This window comes from Marmota monax, unplaced genomic scaffold, assembly GCF_021218885.2.
Source record: "Marmota monax isolate L192 unplaced genomic scaffold, Marmota_monax_Labrador192_F-V1.1 WCK01_AAM20220418_F8-fsc00009, whole genome shotgun sequence".
Classification (NCBI taxonomy): Eukaryota; Metazoa; Chordata; class Mammalia; order Rodentia; family Sciuridae; genus Marmota; species Marmota monax.
In genome coordinates, this window is record NW_026694710.1 from 20,430,152 (window position 1) to 20,443,015 (window position 12,864).

Sequence of the window (12,864 nt, forward strand, 5' to 3'; positions counted from 1 at the left end):
GTGGAATGAATCTGACATAATTTTCCTATGTGCATATATGAATACACCACAGTGAACCCCACCATCATGTACATCCACAAGAATGGGATCCTAACTAAAATAAAATATATCCCATGCTTGTAAAATTATATCAAAATGGATTTCTATTGTCATGTATAACTAAAGAGAACCAATAAATAAATCAGCATTCTACAATAATGCAGCCACCTCAATGTCTGTAACAGCACAATTCACAATATCCAAGCTATGAAACCATCCTAGGTGCCCTTCAACAGAAGAATGGATAAAGAAAATGTGGTTCAGTTACACATTGGAGAATTACTCAGCCATAAGAAGAATGGAATTATGGCATATGCAGTTATGGCATTGGCCTATAAACTGATGGAATCCCCCCAAATCAAAGGTGGAATGTTTTCTCTGATATGCAGAAGCTAACTCAAATTAAGGGGATGGGGGAAATTAAAAAAAATTAAGAAAAAACAAGAAAGAAAATAGAGGCATTAAGAGTAGATTAAGCTGATTGAGGAGGAGGAGGAAGGGACAGGAAAAAGGAAGAAGAGTGGAATGAATGAGGCTGCACTTTCCTATGTGCATGCATGCAAGGGACACAGTGGGGCCTGGCATTGGTGTGTCTACTGGACACTAATTAAAAAAAATGGGTTGAAGAGGGATCGGTAAAGTGGAGGGAGGAGAGCAGGGCAGGGGGTGATGTGAGGAAGGGCTGGGGCCAGAATTGGAGCATCTTGTGTTCTATGATTATGTCAGGATTTGTACTGGTGGCATACATAACTAAAAATAATTTTTAAAAAATAAAGAGAAAAAATAAGCACTCTCTTATCTTTCAACCATAGAAAACTAGAATAAGCAGAAAGATCAGTAGAGGGAAAGGAACAGGGGGCGAGGGAGAAGGGGAGGGAAAGGGGAAATACTGGGGAATGAATTAGAGCAAATTTATTTCATGCATTAATAATTATGTCAAAATGAATCCTGTTGTCAGCTGTAACTAAAAGAACCAATAAAAATGAAATTGAAAAATAAAATTATACTGCTTATTCATGGATCCTTTATTTCTTGCTCCTCCTACTTACTTTCCTGGTTATTCTTAAGTGTTTATTCTTCCAGATGAAATTTAATATCATTCCATCAATTTAAAGAAGTTAGGGAGGTTTTGATCGAAAATGAAATAAATATATTTATGTGGAAATGACATTTTTATATTTCTGAACAAAACGCTATGTGAAAATTGATGCATTAAGTAGAGACTACTAGATATGTTAGATAGATGATCCAAGGTTAAATCAATACATGCAGATGTTCAGAAGGGGCATGCATGACCCGGTTCCCCGATTGTTGAGTGCTTCACTCATCTCAAGACTATAAAGTGTACATAGAGAATTTCTAAAAAATATTTTTAGTTGTAAATGGACACAATACCTTTATTTATTTTTATATTGTGCTGAGGATCGAACCCAGTGCCTCACAGTGCGAGGCAAGTGCTCTAACACTGAGCTACAACCTCAGCTGGAGAATTTGTTTTCTTTTATTAGAGTAGAGTGGTGTTTGTGAACTGAGATTTCCTTTGGAGGAATTGTAATGTGTACTAAGAAGCATATTTCATAAACTGGAGACAACATCTATGTCCATCAAAAGAAAGTGGTAAATGAATAATGATAAGTGGACACAATGGAATAGCATGGAGCATTGGAAAGTGCAAATTACTGCTGCACATACAACATGGATAACTCTCATGGACATGCTATTGAGTGAAAGAAGGCAGACACCAAATAGTACATCCTGTGTGTAATCTATTCATACAGAGTTCAAAAACACTTAAAACTTATTTTTAGGCTGGGACTGTGGCTCAGTGGTAGCACACTTGCCTGGCATATGTGAGGCACTGGGTTCGATTCTCAGCACCACATATAAATAAATAAAATAAAGGTCTACCAACAACTAAAAAAAATATTAAAGAAACAAATTTATTTTGCTAGAAATCAGAATAGTATTTACTTGGAGAATAAATGACTGAGAGAGAATACATAAGGGCATCTTCTGGGATTCTGAATTGTTCTATGTCTTGATCTAGGTGGTGTTAAACACACCCATACACACACATCTACACACACCCCTACATACATTCATATGTGTATTTCTGTCTGTATGTTTAGACATAAACATGGGAGAGAATAATTTTATGAAGAGAGGTTCATTTTTTTTCCCCTTAGCCATTTGGTAAACCAGTAAATTCTGGGGATTGTTCCTATATTTTTCTTATGTTTCAGCAGAAATACAGAAATGTAAAAGTTGAGATTATGGCCATTATTTTGCCTTACTCAATAATATTTTATCTTTTCCCCCAAATCCATATTTCCATGGACTTTTAGTCATAAAATTTGCTTTTTTAAAGTTATGAAATATTTCAAAAAAGATGAAGGAAACTGAGGGCTGACTATTGCATTTGATAAAATGATAGTAGAGACTTGTACTTTCTAAAATAAGTCACTTTCTAATTCACTTATTTTCTTACTTTTCTTAGTGATATTCGAATAATAATGTTCAGATATTTTTGCTCTATCCGATCCATCAGCTGTTTCACTATTTTTAATCTATACGAATCTGAAGTTTTCTTTTTATTAAATATCTGTGTTATTCTTTGCATTAATTTCCTGTGGCTGTTGTATCAAATTACCATACAATTGGTAGGTGAAAACAACATTAATTTGTATGCTCATACTTCTGGGAACCAGAAGTTCTAAGTCATATCATTGGAAAGCGAGATGTGGGTAGAGATGCACACTCTCTGCAAGCTCCATGGGAGAATTCACTGTTTGTCTCTTTTAGCACCTACTAGCTGCCAGCTTCCTTGGCTTGTGGCTGCATCACTGCAGTCTCTGTTTCTGTAGTTATACTGCTGCCATTTTTGTGTCTCTGGGCCAAATCTCCTTTTGCTTTTCTAAGGATGCATCTGATTGCATTAAGGGGCCACCCAGGTAGTCCAAGATAATCTCCTTGTCTCAAGATCCTTCACTTAATCACATCAGAAAGATGCTTCCATGTTCACATTTACAGTTTCCAAGGACCCGGGCCTGACATCTTGTCTAGCCATTAATCAGCCTAGTATACCCTGTCACCAGACTGTATATTGCATAGAGCAGAGCCCTTACATGTTTTGTTTTCCTTCCTGTCCTCAGCGTTTAGAAGAGTTGTGAACAAGAATAACTGATATAGCAGGCATTCACTAAATATTTGTTGAACTAATCATTAATTATCACTCCCCTCCCCCAGCCTAGTGGTTCTTTGAACATCTTCCTATAGAACGAGAGATTTTTGTTTTACTTTACAGGACATACCTAATGTCATTGGCTGGACTTTATAGTGAGAAAAAAATTTTAAAGTGTTTTTAAAAATTATTAGCTCATATTAATTGTACAAAAATTGGGTTCCTTTGTGACACTTTTATACATGCAAATAATGTGCTTTAATGGTATCTATTATCTTTATTTCCCTCTCTTCTCTACCCTTTCTCTGAGAAACTGAGTATTACAATAACCATCTATTGTCAAGTTGTTTCTGAAAGAATAAACCGATTGAATGCGGATGTATTCTAATGAAGTTTGGATGACATTCTGTTAGGGAGGCTGTACAGGGCAGTTCTCCTTTTATTTGGACAAAGACTTCTATACTCTCAAGATATACTGTGAATGCCAAAGACTTTATGTTGTTGTGCGTTACACGTATCATTAATGCGTTGAAGTTAAAAATTGAGAAATGTTTAAGAACTGTTGCAAGCACTAGCTCCCTTAGCTACTAGAGTGAAGACCTCATACACCGTAGGTATCCTCTGGAAAACTGCATCTCTGTGAGAAATGAAGGTGGAATAAAGGCAAATTATCATGGAAAATTGTTTTCACTTCATCGGAATATGAGCAGGGCCACACTTTTGGGTGCCCTAGTTGAAAAGCATTCGCCAGGAGGTTGGCGCCCAGCACTGCTTGGTGAATTAATCTTCCGACTCTGGTTGTTCAGAGGCGGAAACCGAGGGTTTGAGAGGCCAAAACAAGTAGCAGACAGAACGAGAGCTCCACTGACTTCACTGCGGCTGCTGGGCTCATCGCCTGGAGGGCGGTGTTAGTCAGCGTCCCACCGCCCCGCTGCCGGCCAGCACTCTTGCTGCTCAGGACTTTCATCCTCAAGTCGGTTGCAGATCACGCTCCCTTTGGGCTCCTTAGGGTCACGCGCGTGGGTGCCCAGAGACAGGCCACGCCCCACCGCCTCTTCGACTCCCGGCTTCCCTGGCAACCAAGCGTCAGCATCCTCCACCTCGTTGGGCTAAACCATTTGCTTCAGGGACCGTCTCAGGCAGGGACAGAAAGAGTGGAATTTAATAGGACGCTTGAAAGCTTATATGCTCATATTTTCTATAGTTACCTTGAAAGACACATTTACTTTTCTCTTCCAGCAAACTTCCTCTGCCAGTGCAGCGCTGCGTCTCGTGAGTCCCACTAGAATACCCCTACGCCATCATAGTGGTCCAGCCTGCGGGGGAGGCTCGCGGAGGGCACGGTTGGTGCAGGGGCGGGGCGCGCGCCCTACGTCAGGCGCAGGGGCGGGGCTGCGCGCAGGGGGTGGGGAGGCGGGCAAGATGGCGCCCGGAGAGTGAGTCTCCCTGGATTCCTCCAGCGGCTGTGGAGACTCCGGGGCGGGGGGTCGGCCCTTCATCACCTCCCTTCCTCCTCTCCCCCGCCCCCGGAGGCTTCCTACTTCCCTTCCTCCCTCCACTTCGGGGGGCGGGCCAGGTTCGCAGGACACCATGTCGGACTCTGAGGAGGAGAGCCAGGACCGGCAACTGAAAATCGTCGTGCTGGGGGACGGCACCTCCGGGAAGGTCAGTCCTCGAGCGGGCGAGCCATCACAGGCCTGCAGGAACCCCGGCGCGGCCCCTGCGCCCCAGCCTCCGCCCCTCCGTTGTCGCCTCTCGCCCCGAGCCCTGCGCCCCTAGGCCCGGCCTCCTGGCGGTGCCCGCGGCCGAACACGGAGCTGGCGCTCGGAGGCGGAGAGCTGTCCAGCGCCCCCTTAAAAACAGAGAAGTGGGTCCCCAGCTCCCCGCGGGATCGCGAACTCCTTCAAGACTCGGGTCCGCGTCCTTCGCTGGGAAGCTTTCAGCTCCTCGCCTCCAGGCTGGCGAGCATCTGCCGGGGAGTTCCGCACCTCCGCCTGCAATGCAGGTCGCACCTGGCGCCCCCGGCCCTTCCAGGTCCCGATGCCTGCGCTGCCCACTGAGCTCCCAGAACTCCGCTCAGGACCCAGGTGCCCTGCGAGAGGATCAGGCTCGTCATTTCCCGGCGGGTCACTGGAGGGCACGTTGCGAACCTATTTGGGTTTCGTCCATAAGATGGTATCGATAGGGGTCGCCGCCAGGGGTGAAATGTGAAAATACACATTAAATGCGAAAATACACACGAAGCTCTTAGAACACGGTGTGCACTCAATAAACGTTAGTAACTAAGCTAGTATCATACCTGTTCTTCATATCTGTTCCCAGCACAGCACCTGTCAGTACAAGTATTCGTGGGACAAAGGTTTTTTTGAGCTCCTGCTTAGGGTAGAACTTCCAGCATGACAGTGGCCCCTGCCGTAAAATCCAGCCTTCGATGACCAATGATCTTTGGTTGAAAGAATGAATGAGTGCATGCCTGAGACTAGCCCCAGGCAGCCAGTGCCCCTGAGCTGGGCTTCTTGACCCCAGGTTGTGGGACTCCTGCAGTGCTATAAACTGCCAGGTATTTGCTCGGGGGAGAGGGAGGGTTGCAGGGATCCCACCTTCCAAATAAATGGAAGAGCCTCTGCCCCGGGTACTTTCACACCTGTTGCTTCTGTGCAGGGCGCCAACACACTTTCTGGGAATATTGCTAAAGTTTGCCTCTCTTCTACCCGCCCCCTTTCCCCAGCCAGCCTTCAGAAACGCTGGCCTTTCCCCTTTTTCGGTTTCACGTTACCACGTTGCTGGTGTAGTTTGGACCCTGGTTAATGCGGTGACGGCTTCTCTTCGAATCCTCCTTGGCAGTTTGCTCTGCACGACTGCTGCTGCAGAAGTTCGAGGTTTAGAGACCTTGGGAAAGATGTCATTCGTATTCAAAATTGGAGTAATCCTATCATTTCTTTATCTTTCCAGGCTGCATTACTGAGTTTTATTCTGAGGCAAATACTTCGATATGTTGTAATTACCTTTAAATATTTTGGGAAAGAAAAGAACATGGGGTCGCTTTATTAGCATACGAATGTTTTGGACACTTAAAAAGGATTTTGAATAAGTGAATTGTTATAAATTTACAAGTCAGCCTTGTTTCTAACACTTATTCAATAAAAATTTTAAGTTAGGTTTTTATGATTTTATCATTTAGATTTTATTTTGAAAGCCACATAATTTTTTGCTTTCTAAATTTTATTGAATTCAGTTAGTAACTAAGCTTATTTTCCATTTAAAATTATGACGATAATATTAATGCATTTGTGAAATGATCCTCAAATCACCTATTATCCCATATGTTATCATATTTCTTTAAACTTTTGTTCATTTTTTTCTTCTGGCTTTCATCTAACTGTACATCTATTACTCAGTTGAAGAGTAATTATTCATAATTTCAAGTCCATGTTTTCCAAAATTTAGGCTTTTCTACATATTTTTACTTAGTTGCTAATTTAGTGTGAATAATTATAGTTTTTCATCTCTGTCTCTTGTAGAACAGAACAGTTTTTCACTTGTGTATTGTTGAATCAGGACTTATCATTCTGCTTCAAAGAATAATGGTGATATTTTTTATGGTGCTCTAACTTACTCTTCATCCTCTTGACTAAACAATGCATTTAAAAAGGAACAGTTTTCTTTTCCTGTCAGAAATTTTCAGAAATGGGCATTTGAAACCTAAGGTTCTTTTTTTATTCTTATGTGAAAAATTTCTTTCTCCTTACCCTACTCAGCCTCCAGTTATTGGCAGCTGTCAACATTCCATTCTCCTTTTACTGTCCTTTTCTTTTATGAACTCACTTCTTATTTGTATCCTGATTTAACTCTTCGCCATTTTTCTAGCATTAGTTTTTTCCTGCTCCTTAAACTCTGTGCATTTTTGATACACACAGACAGAAGCAATAAAGAACAGTACTGACATGACCTCTAACAGTTTCTTCAAGAGAAATTTAGTTACTCCTTCCAGTGGCACATGTTTCTGTATATTTTCAATTCTGATTTATTAAACATTTCTTATTTTTGAGGCAAAATAGTCTTTTTTGCTGTTTTATGGTGTTAATCAATGTAGTTTGATTTAAAGATGTTAATATTAGTTTTCCAAACAAGAAATACAAAGAATCAGATAAAAATGTTGAGATATGGTAGCTGGTGGTAGTTCACTTTATGATTTTTAGGAATGGTATCTGTAGTAATTTGTGAGAAATTATTGAGTGTGAAAGGTGGGATGATGTCTAGACAATTGAAGAAGAATCCTCTCTCCTATAGATTCAGTTGATTCTCTGAATAATTTTTAGAGCTGATGTCAGGAATAAGAACCTATTTGTGTTTCCTATGACCTGTACTATTGACAGTTTATACTTTAGTCCAATCGAAATTCCTCTGATTTTAAGACTGTTTTTGCCTCAAATATTTGAGGCAGTTTTGATATTGTTATATGCTTCAAGGATATAACAAATGTAGTGAACTAATTAAAAATATTTAAAAATCTTGGAAGTTCTGTTTCCAAGAAAAGAAGTTTACTCAGAATTTTTCTGAATATTAACATAAAAATATTAAATATTGAGAATCTTAAATGAAAGTGAAAAATTACTTCAAATGACAATATGCTGTTCCATGTGCCTCAAATTTCTCCTTACTTTTACATTTCCAACCACCCATATATTAAACATTTGAAGCACTTGTAGTTGTGGAAGTGATCATACTTATTTTTCTTCAGAACTTTGAATCTCTTTACAGGTGATTTTTTTTTGCTACAAGGGAGGCACAATTAGGCTAAAAGATAGCCAAAAAGACTTAAAAAAGAATACTCACCTCTTTTATTCTTGTCTTTCAGTTTTGATATCATTATATGCTTCAAGGATATAACAAATGTAGTGAGTTTATTTCTAAATATCTAGTAGAACATCTTTCTTATGGTAGTGCTCAATAATTACTTGATCAAATATCTTAGCAATTTATTACAAATTCTGAGTAAATATTTTAAAAAGTTGGGGCTAGGGTGTACAAATTGCCATTTGTGAAAAATATGGTTTTGTGTAAAAGGAAGTTTACGTCTTATTAAAAGAAATTAAAAATTGGCCAAGTTTTCTTTTACACTGCTGTTCTTACATCATAATTAACTATAATAAGCTATCTTGGAAAATTTATCTTAGTTTTCGTTATTTTAAGAATTGACATCTAATTTTAACTTTTAAAAAAGGGTTATTTTACCCTAACTTTGGCACTCTGTCTTGAGAAATATAAAATCTTAGTGAAGCTGCCTTTTTTGTCCTTTTGGGGAGATTTTCAAATAATAATAGTGCATTTAAAATGTTTAAGAAATCTGAGTTATTGAGTTATTTGAGTTGTTACCAGAATTATTCATTTGCTTTGATTAAAAAAATACATTAAAAAAAGCTTTAGGATTTTTGAATGAAACCTTTTTATTAAAAAAGTAGGTGATTATCTGTTCTGGTTATAATCTTATGACTTTTAAGCATTATGAACCTTGAGTAGGATTTATATTGCCTGTTATATATTAATCTTAATAATGCTAGCTTCTTTATGTAAAAGATACATATTATCAGGGTCATTCTACTTAATTATTTTCATTTAATATCTTTAACAGAGGAAAATTAGATTGTTAAGATGAATTTCTTGTAAAAAAAAAAAAAGAAATTTTATAAGCTACTTTCCCCTTCTTCTTATTTAGCTGAGAACAGTTACCCCTCAAAATATTTAACCTTATAAGTGAAACTCAGAGTTCTCTGAAAACATTTTTTTGAACTGATAGGTCAGATTCAGATTATTGGTCATGTTCCTTTAGTTTTCTTTGTTAATAATTCTCTAATTCTAATTTCCCTTGCTTGACAGCCAGGGGATTTGAAGAGATCTAACTGATTAGTCTTTTGTCTCCACTGCTGGCTGCTAGCAAGTAAAGTTTACCTGGGGGTATTAGGTCTCTCCTTCCCCTTGTAACTGATTAGAGCTGCTTTAAGTTGTCTGGTGGATCAATTGGAGTATAAATGTTAAGAAAATACTTGATAAGATTTAGTAGTAGTCTTATGTTTCCATTAATTAATTTTGGTATTTTGTGCATCAATTTTTTTTTTAGACCTCCTTAGCTACGTGTTTTGCTCAAGAAACTTTTGGAAAACAGTACAAGCAAACTATAGGACTGGACTTCTTTTTGAGAAGGATAACATTGCCAGGTAAGAGACAAAAAAGTCTTAACATAGAAAATTGTACAAATATTGCAATAACAAACATAAGACCAAATTGTGTAAAATGAATTTTTGTGCTGCTTCTGCAAGAAAATATATGCAATCAGTAAATCTATTGTAGGAAGTTTAACTTTAATCAGCATCTGCATGAAGGCATATTGTCCATGTGAGCCATAAAAAGATTATATGTTCCCACACCCCCTCACTATTTCTGGCCACTATACATTTTTTTGAGGATAAATCATATTTGCTTATAAAATTCTAAAAGGTGTTAAAAAATTAAATGCTATACATTTGTTAACAGATATTGTATTAACTAAATGTGAAAAGATTGGGAAGGATTATTTTTTAAAATATTATTTTGATTAGCTTCTACTTCAGTTTTTTGTTTGAAAGTTGGAACAGAAGTATAATGTAGCTATGGAACTTCTGTGCTCTAATATGTGAATGCTGTTTTATGCAAGGCAGCATGAAATTGCTGGCATTTAATAGACCACTAAAATTTAGGGTCCCTAGGCACTCATAAAAATACAGTTTGAGCATTCAAGATATTTCAGTTCACCATGCAAAGAAACTATTTAGATGCCAGTTGCAGCACATTTTGTGGGAAATACAGGGAAATAATAACACAAAAAGAGTGGTTTATGTTTTAAGTTAGTTTCTGAACAATTGGGGCTTTAAAATGCTCTGTCCATTCAATTTCAATGGTCAAATTCTATGTTTAAAGTATTTTATTAAAAGCAGTTTATCTTGATTGACTTTATAAACCATCACCCTCTTCTCTGTAAGGAAACACATTTGAATAAAATGGTATGATGTTAAATGCATATACTAGAATGCAAGTGATACAGGGTAATGGGATTTAATAGATTCCAGTATTATTAAAATCTGTTAACCTCTCAAACACCCCACCTATCAGACTATTCCCCATAAAAGTTGTAGAGCAGTTAAGGAAAACTCTTGATAATTGAGGTATTCTTCTTATCTCATTAGTAATATACTCTATTTTGCGATTGTTTTTATTTAGTTCTTAGTGAAGAATAGGAGAGACAATGTGAGGAAAAAAGAATTCTAACTTTTCCATTAATAAGTTATTGTTTAGTAAGAGGTTTAATGAGAAACATACATTCTTTATTTCATCTGTATTTTTCTTTAATGTATTAAAAACTGAAAATATTTTTATTTGTATCATTCTTATTCATATAGAAAGATTAAAGCTCCATTCAAGACACTTAGGGAAGTCACAAATCATATAATGTACATATCAAAAATTGAGTTTTGCCAGTTTTTCTCAGGGATGCCAGTTGTTCATAGAGAACCTCAATAGTTATCAGCTATTTTGTTTTGATTAGTAAAAGCACCAACTTTTTGTCTTTTTAATTTTAATTTTTCTCATTTATTTAGTTGAAAGCTTAAATAAAGGAGGAAGCATCTACTTAAATACTATAAAGACTGATTTGGACTATTTATGTGACACTTGTGATGATTTCTGACCATTGCATAGTGCTACCAATTTAAAAATTCTGATTACTTTGTAAAAAGTTCTAGTATTCTTAAGATTCAAATTTAAAGTATAATAATTTAGGCTTACAAAGTATTTAGGTTAAAAAATGATGTTAGGAAACATATATTCTTTTAAGAAATTTTTTTTTTGTGGTACAGTACATTCAACCTACGGCTTTTACGTGTTAGGTGAGTGCTGAGCTAACATATGGAAACATATGCTCTTGGAAACATTTGCTCTTAATGAATTTATATCTTAATTTTCTTGATGAAATTTTTATTTTGATATACAGTGTTCCAGAAAAAATTTCTACATTTTAAAAGGATGGGATTTTATTTTTTTTTGCCATTTAATGGACTCAAAATTGTTTTAGTGTGTCTTGATCTTATGTAACTAATAGGTGTATTTAAGAAATACAAATAAATCACAAGGTTCGTAGTTCATCCTTTATATGCTTTCACCCTAATTTCAGTTTATTGTAAGTGTTCAATGTAGAATTATTATTTGTATCATTTGCTAAGTTAAGCATTGTTGAATTTATGGTAAAGCGGCATCGTATGTGAATCTAATACTTGTTACTATTTCAGTAAAGTTTTCTGAACAGTCAGATTGTTAGGGATGTAAACCTCATGTCCATCTATTCACATTCTCTTCATGCAGGTTTTCAAGGTCATTACTTTGCAAATACTCATCCATTTTAGTATAGTTCATGATCCGGTATGCTGTATAGTCTGGATGCAACCACTGTGCAGATTTTACTGCTTAAAATAGTGTATCTGTTAGTCAGAGATTCTGCTGATAGAGCTTCTTAAGAGCCTTAGTCAAAATACTTTCAGGAAGCTTGTGGGTACAGTCCAGTAAACAGCGTTCTACTGTGAAAAGGATTTCTAAGTCTTAGTACAAGAAGTGGGCAGTCTTGTGTTTTTAGTTTCATCTTGACTATGCAGCACTTTAAGTAAGGTTAACCAAGGCACCAAGTGTACTTTTACAAGGTCACTGTTGAGTCCTCTTGGTGGCTTTGATTCATACCAAAAACAACTTACTTGTATTTTGTTACCCCATCTATTTTGTTTTTTTCCTAGTTACATGTCATTTCTTACAGAGGAGCAGGGACTTTATCGAATTTTGCATTTGAGATTAGATTGTTGACAATATCTGTGATATTCTTATTTGTTACACATTTGTATTAGATGCAGACTTGATTGAAAAAAATTATAGTATTACTTGAATATGCTTATGCAACTTTATAGGTATGTCATCTTGAAAACATAATAGGAGGCTTCATATGTTTATACTTTCAAATCTGAAGTTAAAATTGATTTGAATCACATCTTTACATGACTTTTTTCCTCAAATTGAGAATCCCCGTTTTTAGTTTTATGTATTAATAAGCCTAAAATTCTAATGCAGAAGTTAAAAATATGTATTTCTAGGTATATGAAACATCTGCGAAGTTAATACCTCTTGTCAAAGATATAATGATAGTAAATTGCTTTTCACTAATATTTTAGCAAAATATGCATTGCTGATAATTTTGGTAGATTATCAATAATGCATAATTATTTTTACTACTGAGTCACTAGAATCTATATCTTAAAAAAAGAAAAGCAACAGGCAAACAACAGTGTTTGAAAAGGTATAGATTTTAAAAAGTATCTTCAACATATGAATATAAATCTCTTAGATTGGAGATAGGTAGATGATTTAGGGTTTTAAAGATAATTATAGTCAGTATTTGGAAGCAGGTAATGAAGAGCGTGTTCCTAAAGTTGAAATATTCACAATATCTAGTTCAGATAGGATCTAGTATTAGAATATAAAGAAAAAAAAAGGCAAAAAGCTTTATATTATCTTGATGTGAGGTTAAGTAATAGGGATTATTGACCTTGAAGAAATTGGATTTAATACCCTTT

General features: G+C 36.6%; 1 protein-coding gene across 2 annotated transcripts in view; it reads left to right on the forward strand.

Annotated features, from left to right (window-relative positions):
* Positions 1-4,623: 4,623 nt before the first annotated feature.
* The window catches only part of Rab28 (RAB28, member RAS oncogene family), an 82,343-nt gene continuing 74,102 nt past the window's right edge, over positions 4,624-12,864 (forward strand). For both annotated transcript variants that reach the window (XM_046423729.2, XM_046423727.2), the window contains exons 1-2: positions 4,624-4,885; positions 9,339-9,435. In XM_046423729.2, coding sequence (XP_046279685.1) covers positions 4,811-4,885; positions 9,339-9,435 — 172 coding nt within the window. In that variant the 5' untranslated portion in view covers positions 4,624-4,810. The remainder of the gene's footprint in view (positions 4,886-9,338; positions 9,436-12,864) is intronic.